This window comes from Melozone crissalis, unplaced genomic scaffold, assembly GCF_028551555.1.
Source record: "Melozone crissalis strain CALT ecotype California unplaced genomic scaffold, PUWL_Pcris_2 ptg000018l_1, whole genome shotgun sequence".
Lineage (NCBI taxonomy): Eukaryota > Metazoa > Chordata > Aves > Passeriformes > Passerellidae > Melozone > Melozone crissalis.
This window is the reverse complement of record NW_026535796.1, coordinates 6,759,925-6,782,240: the sequence shown is the minus strand read 5'-3', so window position 1 is coordinate 6,782,240 and position 22,316 is coordinate 6,759,925. Positions and strand designations below refer to the sequence as shown.

General features: G+C 45.5%; 2 protein-coding genes across 4 annotated transcripts; one reads left to right on the top strand and one right to left on the bottom strand.

The window, feature by feature from the left end:
- Nucleotides 1-1,988: 1,988 nt before the first annotated feature.
- Nucleotides 1,989-6,901, bottom strand: CALCB (calcitonin related polypeptide beta). Of its 2 annotated transcripts, XM_054276143.1 has the most exons (5): nt 6,835-6,901; nt 5,822-5,917; nt 5,393-5,524; nt 2,530-2,712; nt 1,989-2,228 (listed from the first exon to the last, which is right to left on the bottom strand). In XM_054276143.1, exons 2-4 carry the CDS (start codon nt 5,905-5,907, stop codon nt 2,550-2,552), a joined length of 381 nt encoding a protein of 126 aa, XP_054132118.1. In that variant the 5' UTR covers nt 5,908-5,917; nt 6,835-6,901; the 3' UTR covers nt 1,989-2,228; nt 2,530-2,549. The 2 variants fall into 2 exon arrangements, with proteins under 2 accessions (XP_054132118.1, XP_054132117.1); XM_054276142.1 differs by lacking the exons at nt 1,989-2,228; nt 2,530-2,712 and adding an exon at nt 4,182-4,564.
- An 8,629-nt stretch (nt 6,902-15,530) lies between these two features.
- Nucleotides 15,531-20,488, top strand: LOC128936738 (vitamin D 25-hydroxylase). Of its 2 annotated transcripts, XM_054275926.1 has the most exons (5): nt 15,531-15,791; nt 17,382-17,523; nt 17,793-18,425; nt 19,376-19,705; nt 20,313-20,488. In XM_054275926.1, the coding sequence occupies exons 1-5, from the start codon at nt 15,531-15,533 to the stop codon at nt 20,486-20,488; spliced, it is 1,542 nt and encodes a 513-aa protein (XP_054131901.1). The 2 variants fall into 2 exon arrangements, with proteins under 2 accessions (XP_054131901.1, XP_054131902.1); XM_054275927.1 differs by lacking the exon at nt 15,531-15,791 and having other exon boundaries at nt 17,444-17,523; nt 18,229-18,425.
- The last annotated feature ends 1,828 nt before the right edge of the window (nt 20,489-22,316 follow it).

Genomic DNA, 22,316 nt, shown 5'->3' with positions numbered 1-22,316 from the left:
ACTGGGATATATGCACTGCTAAGTGTATTGCAGTGATGTGCAGACAGAGATCCTAAGAAATGAGAAATGAGACAGAAGATACAACAGGAATAGATCTTGAGGTGGGAAAGCAGCTAGTTCTTCCTAAGGAAGAAGAAAACAACAATCAGCACAAGCACCATGTATCAAAAGTTTCACCCAAATTTTCTATACCCAGGACAAGCCAAAGCCAGCACCCAGGCCACTTGAATGTTTTATGTGTCAGGTTTGTGCTGTGGTGTGCAGTGCTGGGCTGGGGAAATCCCTTCAATAACTTTGTTACACTGAAAAGAGGGACTAACAGTTTTTAGATTAGACAGATATACAGCTGATATTCAATTATGCAGAGCCTCAGGTGTCTCTCAGCAGAGAATGGCTGGAAATGGGAAAAAATAAACTGCCTGACCGTTTAGGCTTTAAAGCCAGAAGGGGCCTTTGGGCTTCTTATTGAATATGGATCACTAAAATACATGTATCCACCCCAATAACTGTACTTAGCATTCTATCTTGGAGAAGATTAAAGTGCTGAGTGCTGTATTAGGAAACAAAAGAAACAAGGTGCCACCTGCGCCCAAAGGATCTGCAGTGACAGGGAAAGGTCTTGCTGAGGTTGCCAGGCAATCCCAGCATAAGATCCCCACTTTGTGTAAAGAAAAATGGGGAAAAACACCTGAAACACAGCAACAAACACTGACAGGCTGCAGAACTGGCAGTTTGGTCTAACCCAAGCAGGTCCTTGCACAGAGACAGGGCAGTGGCTCTCTCCCGCAAGGCCTGCTTTGTGCACTGACTTACCAGGGCTGCTGCTCCCAAAGAGGTGACCCCACAGCCAGGAACGAGCACGGACTGGAGTCACTGGGTGGCCTCGGTGTCCTCACGGGGCTGGCCAAGCTCCTCTGTGACACCTGCAGCAGAGACAGAGAGAGCATGAGCACCTTCACCCCTGCTCGGCACAGCCAGGTGGAGCCTCCCCCACTGGGGATAATCCCAAACCCTCTGGATGCAATCCTGGGCTGTGGGATGACCCTGCTGGAGCAGGGAGGTGGCACCACACGGAGCCCCTGTGGCCTCTGCCCTCACCCATTCTGGGATTCACTGAATTGATGAAGCACATTTTAGGGTCAGGCTGTAAAGCACAGAACAAATCCAAACAAATATCTGACTCAGCTGCTAAACTGAAGCAGCAGCAGCTTTGAGAAGGAAGTTGGCAGCACCACTTGGAAGTCCGTGGAATGGATCCAGCTACCCTCTTCTCCACTCACTCTAATTATTTATCCCTGATCCCTAAATAGACTCTGTCTCAGGATTGCTTCAAAGAAATGTACATTTCTGTAGCTTCTCTTTCTCTTCCTAATTCACTTTTTTGACTTTACACAAAAACCTACAGTGGATGTCAGGCCATTTCATCTGAAATAGAGCCTGCATAAAATGATTTTGTTTTAAACTACGCAATGAAATTTGTCCCCATGTTTTTACTAGATGTACCTGCAGCTTCATCTTATTTTTCTAGCAGAAGTCTCACTGCGTGATGTCTTTTGGTTCATTTGGGGGTTTTTTTAATACATATAAAAAGCAGCTATTCTTTCTGCTCTGAACTTTTGACTCAAACCCTAGTATTTATAGTTAATAAGGCTGGAGCAGATCAATGGACTAGCTGATCTGCAATGGTGTTGGCTTGGTGCCATATGTCTCCAGAAGCATATCCAAATGAAAAATCAGTTTCTCAATCCAAGTGTATCTAAAATACTTTTTTTAATTTTGCGTAAATTCACAAATAATACAATACTGAAGTGATTTCTCTTTTTTTTTTTTAAACATACTGTACAATCAGGATAGTTAAGTGTTTTACATCAAGGCACAGCACACTGTATAATACACATATGCCTTGCCAGGCAGCAGTTTAGTATAATCCCCGAGATTTGGCAGTAGGGCCAGGATAAGTAGCATGGATCACATAAGCTGGAAGATAAATAAATAATAGATGCCGTCACATTTTATTTGAAATAGAGTTGCATATAAAAAGAATATACAATAATTTAACTTTAATAACTAGATTCTCTTTTACTATACATAACAGAAGTGTTTTCATTTGTATTAAATAAAACATTTTCAATAGTAGGATGAAAAATTAATCTTTTTGGTGGTCTTGGTTTATGAAGAAGAGTTGCTTCCATTAGAAATTAAAGTCGAGTTTTCAGTTTCGTTGCAACCTGTAAGAAAGAAAACCAGAGTTACTGATACATTGATAATGAAATGGTGGTGGTAAAACAACCAATTCCAACCAAATGGTTGTTTTTAGTTAATGCACTGTGAAGGTGCTAACACAAGCAGAACATCTCTAAAAGCTCTTGTACACACATTTTTGTTCTATTTGGAACATCTATTTTTTTTTTTTTTTTACACTCCAACTCCCCCTTGCTTCTCAGAGGTGACCACTGCAGGTCTGGCATTCCCCCCACACAACCCAAACTCTGGTGCTGCCCCAGGCTGTGTTTGGGGCTGTGCATTTACCGTGTTCACCATTCAGCTCCTCACATCTGGACGCTTCTCCTCCGCCGGCCGAAGGCCTTGGAGCCCACGTTGGTTGGCACGAAGTTGTTCTTGCCCACGGCCCCTGACCTGCTCAGGAAGTCTGCCAGGCGGTGGGTCACGCAGGTGGCTGTGTTGCAGGCCCTCTTCTGTGCTGTCACACTGCTTTTCGGGAGGAAAGGGAAGAGTCAGCTCCTGCAGCACGAGCCCTGCAGGCAGGCAGACAGCGCTGTGGCCAGCAAGGGTTCTGCTGCAGGATTCAAAGCAGGCTGGCAGTGCAGCAGGCATTTGCACCTTCTGTGCATGGCTTATCACTGCTAAAACAAGCCTCTTCATGGTTTTCTCAATGTCAGGCTCACTTTATAAAAGAGCCAGATTTTCAGCCACACCTGCACTACTGCCTGCCTCCAACCAGGCATTATGGCCATGGAAAGGAGCTGAGGAGGTTCAGACCTGGAGAATTTAAACAATCCCCTCTTCCTCCAAAAGCTCATTTGTATTTTGCTGGAGGTGCTCCTGAAAGACAGATTCTCACTTCTCACTCCAACACCTGTGCTCCCTAGCAGAAAACATGGAATTGCAGCACCACTGACCACTGCAGGATCCCTGTCAGTGGCTCTGACCAGCTGCCTTCAGAGCTGAACCACACAAAAACACTGCTTCCAGGTGCCCAGTGGGAATGGGAGAACCTCTCCTGACTCCAGTTGGACCTTGGTCTACTACAGAACTCCAGCATGGGGCAGTTCAGGCTGTGACAGTATTAGTTCTCTGCCCACAGTTCAGCCTACAGCTAACAGTTGTGCCAGATGGGGAACTTCAAGGAATATGCATTCACACAATCCTTGCTTGCAGAATTTTCTACTAAAGCAAGGAGTTTTTCTTGCAGTAGGAGGGATTTTTGTCAGCTAAGCATCACAAGGCAATTTATTAATTTTAACAATGAAAGGTTGTTTAAACAATCAATGCCAATTTTTTTAAAGAGGCCTCTAATTACAAGATAGGTGCAGTGCTGCAACAGAACTGTAAAGAAATCTGGGTTTGGCTCTTAATGCAAGGCAACCTAAGATAGGTGAATTGTAAATCAACACAAATATTTTAAAGGTACCTAAGTTTTAAATATAGAGCAAAGACCTATTGTAAAATAAGAAAAGAAAAAGACCACAAAATTCTTACCTGGACATGTTCAGCACCCAGTTTTAAACAGGATTACATTTCTAGTTTGTTAGAACGAATAAGTATGAGCCTTCCTGATTTCTTTGCTTCTCAGGGTTCCTACCAACAGGATTGTATGCATGCCTGATTACAGCACTACATATCGATTTATATGGGGAACTTTGACTTCTAAGCTCTCTTTGAACTTTTCTAGAAGTTACTAGCATTGCCTCTCTTGAACATTAAGACAAGTTGCAAAATTTTCCTAAGCACATCTAGAAATCTCACATTCTAAAACAAAATGTTAAACCAAGCAGATCTAACCCTTATAGAAAAATAGGTTTATTGAACAAGTGCATGGGTAAGCACAAAAGAAAGATCTACTTGAACATTTAGCAGCCAGAAATGAAGAACCTTTTTTAGAATTTTCTTTTTAATCAATGTCTAAGAAAATCATTTGGAATGTCAAGGCAGTGCTGATCATTTTTATTTATTTTTTTCCCCTAGTCTGATATGCATGTTATATTCTTGGTCTTCCTAACATTAGGTCCATCTCAAACATTCTCTGTCGAAAACAGAATCAAAAGAACACAGCAAAGTTAGCAATCAGAGTTATATCCACATGCACCAGGTTAAAAAAGGGAAAGGGGGAGGAATAAAGCATGTCTAGTTGTTTCCCAGGGGCTCCCCATAGTTTGCATAGCGTTCGTGTTCCAGGTCACTCAGCACATTCCGCTTCTTGCCAGGAGTTCCAGCCCCGACGTCAGTGCGAGGGTAAGTTTGCAATTTGTGCAACTCTTGAGACAGCTTGCCCAGCACACAAGTACTCAGACTGGCACAGCGTTTGGAAATGGGCTTATCCAGGCTGCAGGGGGGAAAGAAAATAAAAACATGCCCGAAGGAAGAGTAACCTCAAGCATGCACATCCATGCATTTCTTCCCCCCGCCCCGCGTTAAAGATCTACAGCTAGGAAACTCAAACATTCATTCAAAACAAATCCAAACCCTCCACATCGCATTCCATGCAAGGCAAGTCCATACAAAAGCAGTCAGAAGGAAAACACCATTTGTTAATGAATCCAATTTTGTTGACAAGCAAGTCCATTAGCCTTTTGGATGCTCATACAGTCAGAGGTCAGGAAGCTGAACTTCTCCCACATCCCGCATGCCGTTCAGTGTCTCATCCATCCCCATGCATTGCAATGCAAATCCTGTTAGGATAATGCAAGTGCTCCTGCATGCCTTTGGTCCCAGGGAGAGTGGCGCTGCTGCTGCTGCGTGCATCAGAAGGAACACATCCCTCCTGCCAGGGACTTGCCATGCCTTACACCAGCATGCACTTGCACGACAGAGAATCCAAGAGTGACTGAGTGATGCCCTAGCGCTCCCACTGGGAAGACATACCTTTTGCTGCCATATTTTAACACAACCTACTCATTCAAGCTCAAATCGCCCTCCACTTCCAGAAGTAAGAGACAGACAGAGGCAGGTTAACCAGGTGGAAGCCATTCTCCTGACACCAACACTAGGATGTCTCTGCAGTATCATCCTTTACCAGTTAGCCATAATCCCAAAAAAACAAAAAATATCTTGACCTGCAGAGGGTCTGCCCAAATACCAGAGGGTTTTGCTAAATACCAAACATACAACACCCCCACACTGCTGTTCTGCTGCCCAGGGCTGCAGTCCTTACCTGTTCCCCTCAGAGGCTTGCTCCAGCTCCTCTGCTGTCATCTGTATGAACTCTTTCACCAGCGCGTTTAACAACCGCCGGGCTTCGTAATCACTGAGAGCCACCCGCTCCGTGAGGGACTCCAGGCCAGGTCTGGGCAGAGGCAAGGGAAACAGGGTGAGTAAAGCCCAGGCTGCTGCAGGGAGCGGGGTTTGGCAGCCTGTGTGTCACTGACAGTGCCTCTGTGCCTTTCAGTGAATGTGCGAGCCCCGACACGCTCTGCTCACGCGCAGCGTCGGGAGGTTTAAAGATGGAATCAAAACGCCCCAGCACAAAAAGCAGCCTCCTTTCTCCTTCACCGTGGTCTGTTTCCCTCCTGGAGCTCTCAGGAATATTAAGCATTTTCATCCCATTCAGACAGAGCAATCAGCAACAGGACCAGCTTCTTACCTGACTGGGGCTGCCTGGAAGCTGTCCATCTGGCACACAACCAAGGCATAAACAGCAAGGAAAGATGAAATCTTCAGCATAACCATGATTTCCTCTCTACAACAAAGAGGTACATCAGGCAATGGCTGTTTTCCAACCCTCTCAATCCTGCAAGTTCCACTAAAGAGGTCATTGCTTCCCAGCCACAAGTAGCACAAATATGAACCGCTTTATATTTTGAATTCACCTTTTTGTTTGTTGTGATTAGTGCTATTGTGCTTTAGTTTTCTCAAAACTTTATTATAGCTTGGCTCTATTACAAGGCAGAAAAATGTGGCTTTTCAGACCTGCAGTTATTTGCATTCAACTTAGAGCAGTTTTCCTAAAACTGGCAGAAATTACGTTCCTCTGACTAGTGCACACAATGTCACAGACAGTGTGCCCAACACGGACAGATACAAATCACAAGGAAAAACCGTAAGTGTTTAACATTTTTGAGAACCAAGTGCCCTTGTTAGCACTTTACCTGAAGCTGCTTGTTTCTTGCCAGCCAGCACACTAACACCCCAGTTCAGATTACATTAAGAATTAAGTAGTTTAATTTCAATAAACACTTCTACTCCAAAACCAGAGAACAGGTAAGTTAAAAATCAGTCATAAGCACAAAAGCTGTAAAAATATCTATTACTGAAGATTTGAGACACACCTCTCTCACAACATCAGTGTCTTGCACTCCAAGGAGCGCATCACAACCACCACACCGTCCTCATTTTTGCCAGCTCCCATTACTCGACGGGAACCATGACCCCACTTCCAAAGGACGCCCCTCATCCCCGCGGCTCCCGGGGCGTCCCGGCCGTGCCCTTTGCCGCAGCACTTGGTCCTGGCCGGACACGGACACGCCACGTCGAGGGAGCGACCGAGCGGGGAAGGTCTGTCCCCCCGCCTTGGCTCCGCTGCCCCGCGCACACGAGCCGTGAGCGGCGGTCCCACAGCCCCGAGCCGCGGCGGGGACAGCAGAGCGCGGCGCTTACCGGGTTGGGCGCGGAGCGGGAGGGGCGCGGTGCCGGTGCCGGTGTCGCTGTCGCCGCCGATCCGCGGGTCCCGACCGCCCGCCGCCCCTTTATACCTGCCGCCGCCGCCGCCTGCGTGGGCGCCCGCGCGCGCCCGCCAGCCAATCACCGCGCCGGCCGCCCGACGGGGCCCGCTCCTCCATTGGGCGCCAGTCGGGCCGGGCGGTGACGTCATGGCCCGCTCCGCGCGGGTCCCATTCACAAAAATCGCGGCGGGCGCGGCGCGGCCGGGGCGCTGCGCGGGGCGGGGCGGGGCGGGGCGGCCGCTCCCGGCGCGCCCCCGCTGCACCGCTCACGCGTGGCGACCTCTGCAGCAGCGGGACCGCATTGCAGAGTGGGGCCGCTCCCTCCCTCCCCGGGAATTCCCGCCCTCCCCCGGCCGCCGCCGCCGCTCCCGGCGCTCTCCCGGCGCACCGACAGCATCCCGCACCGGCGGGGTGTGCAGCGGAGCAGGGGCACGGCGGGCGGCAGCGCCGGTCGCTACACGAGGGGAGAACACCGGGGCAGCTCCTCAGCAGAGGAGGGAGCGCTAGCGGCGGCACCCGCCGCTCCTCAGCGGGGCAGGGGACAAGCGACACCTGCGAGCATCCCGTGGCGCCAGCGAGGGGCTCCGTGCTCTGCCCTACCGGGCGCCCGCACCGCCCCCCGGGCCGGGGCCGAGTTTCCTCCGAGAGGAAACTATCAGCGCCCCCAGCATCTCCATCACAACTCCAGGGCAGGTGCAGGTGCAGGTGCAGCGCCGTTCCGCGCACGGAAGATGCTCCCGGGAAGGGGGGCTGGCCCCGCGCTGCCCGGCGGGGATTACCGGGCGGCTGCGCGCCGCCCATGCATCACCCGCCGAGCAGCCTCTGTCACGGCAGCACCTGCCCGCTCAGGATGTTTGCTGGGCGGGTGTTTGCCCAGGCGCGGCGGCGGGGACACTCGACACGGGGGGGGACACTCGACACGGGGGGGACACTCGACACGGGGGGACAGCCCCCGGAGCGGCCCCGGGCAGGGGCAGAAGCGGCCCGGCAGGGATGTTCTGCAGCGCCTGGGCGCGCAGAGCGCTCCCCCCGCGCCCCGAGGCACAGGGAGCCCCGGTCCCGCCCGCCCCAAGGCGCTGCGCGTTCGCCGGGCACGGCGGCCCCGCCGCTCACGGACTGCCCGGCGGGCAGGGACGGGCAGGGACAGGCAGGGTCCCTGATCGTCCCCGGGACCCCGGAGCGACCCCGCTCCTGCCCTCGCTCCCCGGCAGCGCTCCTCAGCCCCCGGCGCTGCGGGCACTGACTGGCAGGAGACGCCCGTGTCACTGTCGCCGTCCCCGGCGGTGACACCGCGCCAGCAGAGCCCCGCGCACACTGCGCGCACTGACTGCGCAGGTGAGCGGCGCGCTGCATGGATGGCGCCTTTCCCTGCTCCTTCCTATGGACGGGAGCTCTCCCGGGAACATTCCGGCGGCTCCTCGTTTGCGTTTTAAAGGGTCATTCCCGGCGGCAGGAGCCGTGTGTTCAGCGGGGGATGGATAAATCTGGGGCGGGCGATGTTCTGTTGATGAGATTTAGCTGGGAAGTTTAGAGAAAACCCACGGGCACACACACCGCCGTGCCCATCGCCGGCGCCTCTCGGGGCGCCCCGGCCCCGTCCCCTCCCGTCCCGGCTCCGCTCCGCCACCCTCGTTTGGCAGAACCGCAATTACAAAACCCTCTCGGTTTTGGGGTCCGAGTTCCGCTTTTTCCCAAGTGACAACCCAAACCACTTTTGGGTTTTTTGGGGTTTTTTTTGGGTTGATTCCCCCTTCTCCCCTTCTTTGTAGCCCTTCACGAGCAGCATCCCTCGAGGGGGTGGCAGAGGGGATGCTCCCTGGAAGGATTTCTCCTTCCCCCTGGCTCTGCCAAATTTGAAAGTTCGTTTTAAACAGCAGCTCCTTCTCACATATGCTCACCACGGGAATCCCCCGGCAGAAGGAGTCTAAGTATTTGATTTAAAATCTCTTCCGTTTTCGCGACTGGTTTTAAGGTTCTGGTTTTAAGGTAGTTTTTCTGAGGATGTGTTTACAAATATTAGGCAGCACCTAAAGGAATGGCTAGGCTTTAGTTTTGCTGTTTGAATATGATTTATACAGCTACACCAACGGAAATAAAGTGCAGGAATTTAAATGACTGGTCTGCCAGCCTCATATTTCCCTCTATCTCCACTCTTCCTTTTCTCTTCCTATGCTAACAGCTAATTGTTCCCATTTCCTTTGGGGAATTATTTCCTCCTTGCCCACATGGAATATTCCCGGGATTAAAGCTAAAGCAATAAAATTCCAGACGGTTCTGTTGTAAAAGCATATTTCAGTTTCCTCCTCCTGGGAGGCAAAAGCTGAATTCTGCCTCGTGGCTGAGCGCAGCCAGTTCAAGCCCTTCTCCTCCTCCCGCTGCCAGGGCGGCTCGGTCCGGGGCTGGAGCCGGCGATTACCGGATTGCAGGTGCCAACATTTCCACTTTCAGCTCTCACAGGAAGGAGTGTAAATTTAAACCAGCAGGTAGGGATGCCAATGGATGCACTCCTGGGCGCGCAGGGATGGATGATGTAGCACTCGGGTGTTGGCAGGCGCTCCGGCCGCTCCTTGCCAGCGCTAATGGAGGGACTCCCAGCTGGAACGCCGGTCCCATTCCCCCCTCCCCCTTGGCTCTATGTCATCTGCTCTCCCCAAACATACTTTCCTTTTTGCGAATTTCTCTCGTGCATGAGATGGAGAAGGAGGGCAGCTGACCAGTTAGTTTGGCTATTTTTGAAGCTGTAAAAAAGAGGCAGGATTTTCACAGGATCACCTTCTTCTGCTGCTTGATAAATCCAAAAACTGGAGGTCAAACGTTCATGGAAAATCTAGCAGAGAGGGATGCTTTGCAGCACTGCACTGAGAAAGTGAGACATTTACTGAAACAATCTGTTCCAAGGGACTTGTTCTGCCTTTTTCAGTGCTGGGTATAGATTGAAAGCAAATTAAATAAAAAGACACAGAACAACGCATTTATTTATTTATTTATTTATTTATTTATTTATTTCAAGAAATCAGATTATCTAATTCAACCCCCAGCTCCAAGTAAAAGGAATTTCATTTTCAAATAAATTTGTTTTAATTTGTAGATAATAATAAAAATTTGGGCTAATTTATAGTGACTTTCTCCACACTAAATGCAACTTCTTACAATATTATTATACTCTTTGATATCATTTAACCAATACATTTTAAAGAGTGATCATTTTTTCTATTGTAAATATTGCCATTATATTGAGAAGCCACAGACACTGTAGTGAAGTTCTGAAATGGTAGCAGATGGCATGCTGGTAAACAAAAATACCACATTTATATATTATGGTGCAACTTTTGTTCAATACTAAAATGTAATTCTCTAAGAAAGATAAGACTGTGAGCTGCACAGGTAAAATTTTCATGCCCACCATTGGTTAATATCAGAGAAAAGTGGACCCTATAAAAATGAAAGGGGAGAAAATGACAATACCATGATCCAAAAACACAGTAAATTCTCCATGAGGGAGGTGAGTGTGATTCAGATTTCTGCTCTAAGTTTGTTCTTTATAACAACAAATGAAGATTTTTCAGGTAGGGTCAATGATAAAGCCAGCTGTAAAAATCACATGCTCTCTCCTTACAGGGAGGACCTGGACAGTCCCTTCTTTGGGTTCTTGGTGGATGCCTGGCCTTTCTGATCCAGGATCCTGTCCCACGAACAGCCAGCAAGCTGCTCCTTAGGAAGGCTGTACAAGCCACCTGGGGCAAGGTGAGCAAGCTAGCTTTCTAACATTTCATTGTAACCAATTCTGCAGAAAATGAAATAAGCTAAGCCAGAGTTGTGCTGCTGTAAAAGCAAGCCGTGGGTCAGGCCTGGGAGGTAATCCTTACACTCTACTTTTTGCTGATAGGTCTAGACCAAAAAGACTTGGACAAGTTGGAGAAAGTCCAGAAAAATGCCAGTAGGATTATTAGAGATCCCATATAAGGATTTAGGGAAACAAGCTCAAAGACCAGGGAAACGTAACAGGAGGAAAGACTATGGAGAAAGGTGATAACAAAAATATAAATACTTGTCCTGAAACAATAACAACCTGCAATCTGGTACTACATTTTATATATATATACATATATATAGTCTTGAAGGGCAACAAAGGAGACACCACACTTGAGAAAAGCTTTCTACAGCTGAGATTAATGACAGGCAAGAATAAGTTGCATTTCAGTTATGGCACTGAAACCTCTTTCAGTGGAGGATTTCATGGCATGTTACTCCAACATCTGTCAGGAGTGACATATATAGGTGAGATGCTCTGGGAAAGGAATGTAATCCATTACATTTGTTCTCTTTGTATCTTTCTCCTCCAATTTCTGTGACACAATAATTTGAAAAGCTGGAGAATGACTTAAACTCTGAAACCTACACTATAACTTTTATAGGCATTTGGTTTTGCAGAACTTACATCCCTAATTGGTCAAATTATTTCCTGAATCCTGCTCCCATAGTCTCTGAAAAACCATATTCAGATTTAGCACAAGCTCACATCAAGCTTATCCACATAGATAATATTGTATTGTATCTATCTATCTTGTGGCTTGGTTTGAATTTGGCCCAAAAAAAAAAGCGCTTCTTTTTATAAAAATGCAGTACTTTCCTGAGAACCAGAACACTGATATAAATCCCAACACTAAAGCATTTCCTTTTTAATGGACATTAAATCTAGATTTAGGCTGCTTCAGCGCCTGCTTTTGAGAAAGTGGAACCGCTGTTGAGCTAATTAGTGAAAAATCCATGAATCACTCTGGAAGCAAATTTTCCTCCAAAATGCCTAAGAAAAGCTCCAAGACTGATTTATGAAAGACATTTTAAACAGAAGATCAGGGTTGCATTTGTTTAGTCTCCTTGAAATCTTCTTATGGCACAAAACCCCCAAAAGGTTCTGTAGGTTCTATGGCAATCTTCCTGGACATATTCAAAATCCAGTTTGGAATAATCCCGGGTTATTCAGGAATAATCCCAGGCAGCAGGGGCAGAGCACAGGGACGTTTGCCATGGCTTTGTCACCTTCTGTCCTGCCCCAGCACAGCTCAGCCTCCCAGCAGTTGCTCCAGCCCTCTCCTTCCACCTGGGAACACATTCCCTCCCTCTGACCGCTGGCACAATCCCAGTTTTGTCCCAAGCCAAACCTCCACCAGGCTGACGAGGAGAGCCCCTCACACTCAGCAGAGGCAGGGTCAGACTTTGCAGCATCACCAGGGCAGCACGATGGAGGAAAACCTCACCCTGAAAATGTCTCAAAATCAGCACCCTCATGCACTCCCGTTTTTTGTACGCTGCAGGTAAAATGAGAGCTGAAAAAAACAACCTCAGAACAGAAAACTAATCGTGTTAAACAACAGTTATAAAACTTTGATTTCACTGCTTGCACAAGTGCTGTGATACTATCTTACATATTGTCAGAGCACGTCAGCGAAAATAACATGAGAAACTGTTTCTCAAGCCCTCAAGTTAATCCTTGCTCGCTGTTTACAGGATGTTGGAAGAGTGGAACTCCCCCTGTCATTGTTTCATCCTCTGTCTTGCCAGCACTGAGGTCTGGTGAGTTTTCCTCAGTCCCTCCCAGAGCTGTGCAGTTGTGCTGACATTTTAGGTCCTACAGCACTGATTGAGCCTCTGCCTCCAGTGAAATTTGGGGCTGAAAAAGATCTCTCTCCTTTCAGTGCTGGTAAAGGACATTTATTTAGGCAAGGCTATTACAACATAATATTTGGTAATCTACTTTCAGCAGAGTTTCTCAGAACCCATAGTCATACAAGACCATCAATTAAAAAGATGAATTTCCAAATTTATGCATAGAATTGACCAGCATCATTACAGGCTTGGCTCAGGAGAGAGTTGTGACATGGAAGTTGATCATCCTCTATGACGACACAGGCCAAAAAGAACTCTGTGAGTGTAACAGATAACATCTGCCCATTAGCCGAAACTTGTCAGTGGGCTTGTGAAATGAATTTCTTTCATGCCAAGCGTGCCTGTTTCACATACATCTGTAAAGATCTCTCTCTTTTCCCTAGTCCACCACCAAATGCAAGGAGCAAAATCTTTACCCATCTGTCCATAAAGCTGTTTTCCTGCACTTTATAAATCATGTCATGATTTCACTGAACAAGAGACATTACTATAGGAATGGAAAACACTTTAACCTGATCAAGGTTTACCTTGTTTTCCAGCTACAATGTCAACTCTGAAGAATAAGAAAACCAAAGCCTGTTTCAAAGTTGCAGCTAAGTACAAGTTTGTGAGATTTTTAATGGAACTTGGAAAAAACTTATTTTTTCTTCCCAGAGTTATCATCAAGATCTTAACATTGCCACTCAGAGAACAGCCACACCTGGCAGCGTATTTCTTCAAAAGTCAAAGCTATATATAAGTATGTGCAGTCAAAGAATACAAAGACAAATAATTGCTTTCTGATTTTCCTGAGAAGACAGGGACACAATCATTTCCTGTTACTCCAACTTCTGCTTACAGAATTTCCAGTGCTAAGTAATTGTAAAACTTGATGACTAGAATGTTTTAGAATTTAATAAAGATACATGCTTTAATGGGTTTCTTTACTCAGCCATCATTTTTATAATTGAAATAAAAAAACCTTTATTCATCCTATGAGTTTTCTCATTTGGTCATCCATGATTAAGATGAGTAAAATGTTCCCAAAGAAGCAATTCAGCATAAGCTGCCCACACACTTCTGAAGGAATGAATGAATGAAAAAAAAAATTTAAAAATAAAAAGATCAATCAGAAACTGGCAAGGAATCCTGTGCTTGGACAGCAATTGGAGTCTTGCATCCCTAAACCTGCATCCTTAAGTGATTTCATCTGTCTACAAGGGTTTATTTATCACTTATTTTTGACAAGTTTCAGTCATCTTTGTCCATGCTGCTGCTGCTTTTTGCCTCCATTTAATCACACATCTTTTAGAGGTTCTCGGACCTTTAATCTTGGTTGGCTCACTACCTTCAAGCATTTGGCTTGACCAAAATGGATTTTATTTTTCTGCAATCATGCTCTTCATTTTCCCTTCCTCTGTTACAGTGGTGAACATCACTGTCTCTTCTCCATCCCCACGGCTCAAACACCCTGGTAAGGTCAGTTTTGACTGTTCTCTCCTCTGCTTGAAGATAATTGTCAAATATTGTTGTCTTTCCCCACCCTACAAATCTATTCCTTCCTTTTTAGTCAAATATTTGGATTTTTCTTCTGTATCTTTTTTCACCTCTTTTGGGTCCATCCTACACAATTTTTTCCCTTTTCCCCACTTCAAAATGCTTGCTGCCAAAACTGTTATTTGCCTTTCTTTTCTTACATAGATGCAGTGGAAATCATGACCATCTAAAACTTTGGGTATTCAACATTTAAATAACAGAGCATTGAAGATAAGCTGCAAAAATAAATCAAAGCAATAGTACCTCTTCCTACATTCTCTCAGACACTTAAGCATGTGCACATCTTACATTACCCCTTAGCAATTTTCTCTTCATTCCTCTGACTGGAGCCAAGCTGAGTTGGTGAGAATTCTTTAGGCACTCACATTGAAAATACTGGTGTTTTCTGCAGATACAACCCAAATAATTAAGAGAGCAGGCAGTAACACACTGAAATAAAGGATGAAGAAATAACTTGGAAGAAGAATGAAAAAAAACAAACCTCCAGAAGGGCTGAAGCCACTTATTTTTTATTATTATTTCTTCTGTATTCTGACAAACTTGGTAAGATTTGGATACAGGATGGTGGCATTGACACAGGTTATTAATGAGCTCCATCAGCCTAAATTCCTCATCTGTTTAGATCTTATCAATGTTCTTAAAAATCTATGGGCAGCTATTAAGATGAATTCAACAAGAAAGACATCTGAAGTTAGAAACATGTGGCACAGAAATTGTAATGGGCCAGGAATGCTTCTGTTATTCCTAAAATTGCTTGTAAAATAGTAGTAACGTAGTAACAAAACCAGCGTGAATGGAAACAAATCTGGGTTTGTTTATGAAGTGTCTTGCCAAGAATGCCCCATGGCGCAGCGGCACTGCTCTGTGACCTCTGCCTTACCGATCCTGGCCTGTTCTGCAGCTCAAGCCCTCGCTCCTGAGCCAGCATCCCACTAAATAGCAGCAATATTTGCACATTGTATGTGTGATCTCCGTGCTGCCCGGTCACACGGGCCGGGGACAGTCACACACGCGAGGGCAGGGCCCCTTTCCTGGCGCGGCAGGGAGCCGGGCCAGCGCGGGGATCGCGGGCACCGCACCCGGAGCCGCCACAGACCCGCACGGGGCATCTGCCAGGGGGAATCCCTGCGGGCTCCGCCGGCCCGGGGCTCCCCGAGCCCGGGGAAACACATCTCCAAACCGCGCCTCTGAGATTCTAGAGAGGAGCGGAATCTCCTGACAAGGAGCAGAGAGCTGCCGCTGCCTCCCCCGGCGTGCGGAGCGTTCCGGCGCTGCACAGATCAAACTCTGCATTGTTCCAGGGGAAAGAAAAAAAAAAAAAAAGAAAAAAAAAGAAGCGCTCCTGACGCGGGGGGCGGAGCCTGCTCGGGCCAATGCTCGGCGGCGGGACCGGGCCGGCAGGAGGAAGCGGCGGCGGCAGCGGGGCCGATGCGGGTGGCGGCGGAGCCGGGGGCGCGCCCGGGCGCGGCGACAGCGACAGCCCCGGCGGGCAGCGGCTCGTGGCTGCTGGCGCTGGCGGCGCCGCTGGCGCTGCTGCTGGCGCTGGTGGTGCGGCAGCTGCTGAAGCAGCGGCGGCCGCCCGGCTTCCCGCCCGGCCCCGCGGGGCTGCCGCTGCTCGGCAACATCCCCGCGCTGGGCGCCGAGCAGCCGCACGTCTACCTGCGGCGGCAGAGCCTGATCCACGGGCAGGTACCGCCGCCCCGGGGCCCGCGGGGGCGGGGAGGGCCGGCCCGGGCTCGGGGAACCCGCCGCGAGCTGCCGCCCCGGCACGGACCGGGAACCGACCGGGAGCTGCCGCCCTGCCCGGCCCGGCGGATGCGGCGGGCGGAGCGCTCCCGCTCCCGGCAGAACCGCGCCTCTAAGTACCTTCAGCGCGATATTTGAGATACCTACAGCCCCTCAGACGAACTGCTTAAAAACTAATCCTTTCCTTTGTCCTTTTTCTTCTTTTTCTCCCTTTTTTACTTTCTTCTATATCGGGCATTTCTTTCCATCAGCCAGTCTTAAGCAGCCAGCCTCCACTTACAAGCTTCATAAGACTTAACTCCCAACTAGATTTAATATGTATTTTGGTAATTAAAAAAAAAACAAAAAAAAAAAAGAGTAAATGTTCTTCAAGCAAAGTACTGGGACAAGTAGAATGGAACTAGGAAGGAAAGTGTGCTGTCGAATAAAGCAAGCTTTCTACTTGCCTGGAATGCTGTATGGAGTTTCAGGCATCTGTTCTCAGAAAGAATCCTGCAGAATTTGAGGGAAACAGCATGTTACGATTTGGGGGACTCTGGAAAAATACAGTCAAAGGGGTTTTTTAAAAAAAAATAATCATCTATGATATAGGAATAAAGACCAATAAGTTAGACCAAAGTGCACAAAACTCACAGATGGTTTGCAGAAATAGACCAGGAGTGTCTTCTTGACACATAAAAAAGAGCCATTATAACAGTGAAAATACCAAGTTTTCTAAAATAAAATAGACTCACAGAATCATTTAGGTTGGAAAAGACCAAGATCATTGAGTCCAGCTGTTAACCCAGTATTGCCATGTCCCCAAATGCCACATCTGCACAGCTTTTAAATGCCTCCAGGGGTGACGGCTCCACCACTTCCCCAGGCAGCCTTTTCCACTGCCTAACACCCCCTTGGGTGACAACCCAATTGTCACAGAATGTATAATTCGGCTAACACAATTTCATATTGTGGAGGTCACCAGCTTTGACATGGAGAAAAATCTAAAAATTTGTAATGGTAAAAATACAGATTTCTAACACCAAGGGAATGTATGGAAAGGGATCTACAGATTCAATCTTAAGTTTAGGCTCAGTTTTAATTTTTAAAATGTAGACTCAAATTTTTTTAATTCCCTATGTGCTGTATTGTACCTTTCTCCAAAGCACCTTGTGCTAACCACTTGTGGAAAAGGACACTGGGCCTAGCTGGGCTCTGCTCTCAGTTGTTGGCTCTCACTCCTCTCTGGGGACTACATGAAGGTGTCCCCAGTCCTTAATTTGGGGGGCTGGTTTCTTTGGGTGCACAGCAAAGCACAGAATGTAGTGTGAGCTAATTAATTTTATCTTTTAACAAAGTAAATGAGCTTACCACAGACTCTGTTGAGTAATGCAACAGCTGTCCCACCTCTGGCCACCCGTGTGCCCAGCTGAAGGTTATTCAACTCTGCATTCCACATTGACGTTTAGCGTCATTTCACTTTTTCATTCCTTGTTCCAGATTGGGTTGTAATAGCATTTGACACTTTTTGTTCCTCTTTTTTCCCCCCCAAAGATCTTCAGCCTTGACCTCGGGGGAATATCTGCCGTTGTGCTGAATGGCTACGATGCAGTGAAGGAATGCCTTGTCCACCAAAGTGAAATTTTTGCAGACAGGCCATCTCTTCCCTTGTTCAAGAAACTGACAAACATGGGAGGTGAGTGCTAATGTCTTTTGTATAAAAATGTAATTTTTGCCCCATAGATGACATGAAGCATCTGCTTTAGCCATTTTGTCTACTTGATGTCCTTTCATAAAATACTTGATGCTTCTTTAAAGATATTATTGTCACTCATGGACTATGCTCCATAGCAGGACGTCCAAAATATTTTATCTCCTTTTTTGTCTTGTTGAATAATTTTATTATCTTATGGGGGAAGAAAAATAAAGCATTGCATAAAACACTGTGTCAAAATATTTTTTCAGGCTTACTGAACAGTAAATATGGCAGAGGATGGACAGAACACCGCAAATTAGCTGTAAATACCTTTCGAGTTTTTGGATATGGCCAAAAGTCCTTTGAACACAAAATTTCAGAAGAATCTTTGTTTTTTCTTGAGGCCATTGATACATACAAAGGCAGACCCCTTGACCTTAAGCACTTGATAACAAATGCTGTTTCAAACATTACTAATTTGATTATTTTTGGAGAACGTTTCACGTACGAAGATACTGAATTTCAGCACATGATTGAGATTTTTAGTGAAAACATTGAATTAGCTGCTAGTGCTTCTGTATTTTTATATAATGCTTTTCCTTGGATTGGTATCTTGCCATTTGGGAAACACCAGCAGCTGTTCAAAAATGCAGCTGAAGTCTATGAGTTTCTTCATGAGCTTATTGAACGTGTCTCTGAAAATAGGAAGCCTCAGTCACCTCGACATTTCGTAGATGCATATTTAGATGAGATGGATTGCAATGGAAACGACCCAGAATCTACATATTCAAGAGAAAATTTAATTTTCTCCGTTGGAGAGCTCATCATAGCTGGCACAGAAACCACAACAAATGTTTTAAGATGGGCAGTGTTATTTATGGCTCTTTATCCAAACATTCAAGGTAAGAATTTTGACATTTTGAGGAACTGATTCACTTTACTATTGCAAATTTAAAATGGTTTTTCAAAGTGGTGCATTGATCCATAATGATCACCAAAAAAAAGCTTTGTATATACTATTCTAGTCTGTCATTTACTAAATAAACTACGGACAGAGGTGGAAAACTTATTTTAAATGCAGTCAAAGAGGATATCAAAAGTCAAATGTAATGATAAAATTTTAACATATTATTTTGTGAATACGCTTTTATGAAGCTTTAATACTTTTAAGTATTTCTAATATATCTAGATTTAGCATTGTGATGCATGATCTGTTGTTGGCAGATATACTAATCTATGCAGTTAATAAATAATAAGGGAATGTAATTAAATATGAAAGTAATAAACTAAATTAAAAATGTACAGGTGTCAGCAAAAATGTAAATCAGGTTGTGGTTAACAATTTAGGTACAATTCTTTTTATGTTAAGTTCTCCAGTTACAGATTTAAATCACAACAGATTTACATGTGACAGACAGGAATACTTACACTTTTGGAAGAACAGAAATGGCATTTGAAAATAAAAAGATGTGTTACAGTCATTTTGAAGTAAGACAGCAATAGGAGTCTGAGTGTTAGCCCAGACACTGTGAGGAGAAGTTTGGATTCCAGAAGTGAAGAGTCACATTTCTGGTTTCACTGCCTCCACTTCACTTTTCCTGCCAAACCCTTAGCAGTGCTTGGTACAGCTGGAGCTTCCAGGATTTGGAGGGAGAGAGGCCCAGATAACTTAGAAAGTTACTGCTGGTACTTTGACCAAAAAATATCACTCTAATATCAATTTCACCATTTCGTATAAAGGTATATAATGTTTCTGTTTTTTTAAAAAATGTATGTATATACACAAATACTTCAGCTTAAATTGGAATGTAAAACCTATTACAAAATAAACCTCAGCTTTTATTCCTAACAGGGCAAGTTCAGAAAGAAATTGATGTTGTCGTTGGCCCAAACAAAATGCCCACCCTGGAGGAGAAGTGCAAGATGCCCTACACTGAGGCTGTTCTGCACGAGGTGCTGAGGTTCTGTAACATTGTCCCACTGGGGATTTTCCATGCAACTTCCAAGGACACTGTTGTGCGTGGGTACACCATTCCTGGAGGCACCACGGTCATTACCAACCTCTACTCTGTTCACTTTGATGAAAAATACTGGAGCAATCCAGAAGTGTTTTTTCCTGAGAGGTTTTTGGACAGTAACGGGCAGTTTGTCAAGAAAGATGCGTTTATTCCTTTTTCCCTAGGTAAGAGCAATTCCTTCCACTGTTCCTTGTCACAAATCCAGGGAGGTGTAAAGTGTTAAGGGGTGGAAATAAATGGACAGAATGATATCCTCAGTTCTGATTTAAAGATATCCAATATAATTCAATTCGAAGATATTCAATATAATGCACTCTGGAGATAACAAATTTTAGCATAATGTCTTCTATATAGATGAGCTCAGTTTATACATAAACTAATAAAAATCCTCCTTACAAAGTTCCAATAATTGCCAGTTAATAATGACTAGCAGTAGATATAATTAAGAAAATAGTAGGGGGAAAAAGATAAAATTCACAATACCATTTTTTAAAGCATTTCCACCTAGATTGGCACGTCAAGACCAGATACAGTAAGTATCAAGTGTATCTAAATCAATTTGACAGAATTGGTTTCAATGGCACTTGTGAGCAACAAATTCTCTAAAATCAGTTTCTTAGTGTAAGTTCTGACCTATCCTTCTTACGAAATACTGCCAGGAGGTTCACACAGCACTCCTAGAACACAGAAATGACCATTCCTGTTCACCTTCAAGGCAAAATGTGACTGGAGATACCTTAAACCTTTTCAAAACCTTTTTTCCCAATTCAGGAAGAAGACACTGCCTTGGAGAACAGCTGGCTCGAATGGAGATGTTTATTTTCTTCACCTCGTTGCTGCAGAGGTTCCACCTGCACTTCCCGCACGGAGTGATCCCGGAGCTGAAGCCCAGGCTGGGGATGACCCTGCAGCCACAGCCGTACCTGGTGTGCGCCCAGAGGCGCTGAAGGGCAGCACAGTGCCCCAGGATGCAGCTCAGGATCCACTTTGCCTTCCATTCCTAAACCTGTTCAAGCCAGAATAACAACAATTTAAAGGACTGCTAGTTTCTTTTTACTTGATTTTTACAGGAAAAAAAAAAAAAAAACTGAACCAAAGGTGTGGAACACATCCTGATGTTTTCACTCCAGAAGACTGTGTTGACTCTAACTTCTGAGACGGATTTTAAATATTTAATTACTTAGCAAGCCATTGTACTTTGAGAGGGTATTTTCATAAGCATGGAGAATATGGTTCAAAATGCTTGAATTCATCATTTACATTATTCCAGCTAAGCCATTCTTTATAATTATCCATTAAATTTTCATAGCTAAAGGGATTTTAAAAGGTATCTATTTAAATACCTGAAACCAAGAATAAAATATATTTTCCAGCCTTGAAAAACAGATTGTCTTTTAAAACATTTTATCCTTCTTTTTCCTTGCCCGGTCTTCACAGTTGGTCATAATTTTCTAGTGAATCAGATAACAATGAATTCACTTTTAGGCCCTTTTATGGCTTGCTTCTCACTTAGCATCATACACACAGTGTTCAGTTATTGCCATACTCCTGACAATCACAGGGATTTTTTTCCTGCAGTATATTGCATTTCCAGATCACTGTCCTCTGCTGCCTCCCAATACAAAGTACTATGTAATGATTAATCTCTGCTTAAATAGTCTGAAAAAAACACTATTTGTGTTACCAGAGTCATATGCAATCACACTACGAGTAAAGAAAATAAACTGCTCACCCTTCTGACCAGAGGTGAGACTTTCTGGGGAGGGCAAGTCCAATAGGATGGGGAGAAACAGATTATAAATCAATTTTAAGCACAAAATTTAGGTGTAAGGGCTACACTTGACTCCTGCCAGCTTCATTGATTATTCTTGCCAGCTCTTGGTGGTTATTGGTAGATAAAGATTTGTATCTGCAGACCTTGCAGGAGCAGCTCGAACTCCAAACACAGAATTTAGTCCCCTCTGTGTGGGCAGAGCGGGCCTCAGGACAGGGTTCAGAACAAAACAAGCAAGCAGCTATTGAAGGCCAGGGCTGAGTGTTTGACCTGGCTTTTTACACAGATAGTGCTGCAACTCGGAGCTGCAGGAGAGCTGAAAGGCAGGAATTGGTGTTTGTCTGGTGACCTGATGTTTGCAGCTTATGCTGAGGAGAAATACTTCCTTTCTTTTGAAAGAGCAAAAGAGAAAAAGCAAAGAGAGCTAATGCCAGTCTGTGACGGTGTTCACAGGGGTCTGAGGATGAGGGAAGAGACGAGGATCTGACTCCATGTTTCAGAAGGCTTGATTTATTATTTTATTATATATATTAAACTATACTAAAAGAATAGAAGAAAGGATTTCATCAGAAGGCTAGCTAAGAATAGAAGAGCAAAGAATGATAACAAAGGCTTGTGGCTCGGGCTCTCTGTCTGAGTCAGCTGAGTGTGATTGGCCATTAATTAGAAACAACCACATGAGACCAATCAAAGATCTACTTGTTGCATTCTACAGCAGCAGATAACCATTGATTACATTTTGTTCCTGAGGCCTCTCAGCTTCTCAAGAAGAAAAATCTTAATGAAAGGATATTTCATAAAAGATGTCTGCGACACCAGTCCACTCACATAACAACCTGTTGACTTCAGGCGCAGCAGGTCCAGATTATTTTACCCACACAGAGCAGCTCTAACACAAGTTCCTGTTTCTCTGAAGAGGCTGGGCAGGCTACTCCACTTCCTGAAAAAGCGCCTTTTGTAGACAAGATTTAAAACTCAAAAAAGAGAGAAAGGAGGCAGAA

Bases quoted from the DNA above. Each gene is read 5' to 3' on its own strand.
- LOC128936738 (XM_054275926.1), top strand. From the start codon at position 15,531: ATGCGGGTGGCGGCGGAGCCGGGGGCGCGCCCGGGCGCGGCGACAGCG. The intron at 18,426-19,375 runs GTAAGAATTTTG...TATTCCTAACAG, and splicing joins TCTTTATCCAAACATTCAAG to GGCAAGTTCAGAAAGAAATT. The intron at 19,706-20,312 runs GTAAGAGCAATT...TTCCCAATTCAG, and splicing joins GTTTATTCCTTTTTCCCTAG to GAAGAAGACACTGCCTTGGA.
- CALCB (XM_054276142.1), bottom strand. From the start codon at position 5,907: ATGGTTATGCTGAAGATTTCATCTTTCCTTGCTGTTTATGCCTTGGTT. The intron at 5,525-5,821 runs GTAAGAAGCTGG...GCCTCTGCCCAG, and splicing joins TTCCAGGCAGCCCCAGTCAG to ACCTGGCCTGGAGTCCCTCA. The intron at 4,565-5,392 runs GTAAGGACTGCA...TCCCCCCTGCAG, and splicing joins CAAGCCTCTGAGGGGAACAG to CCTGGATAAGCCCATTTCCA.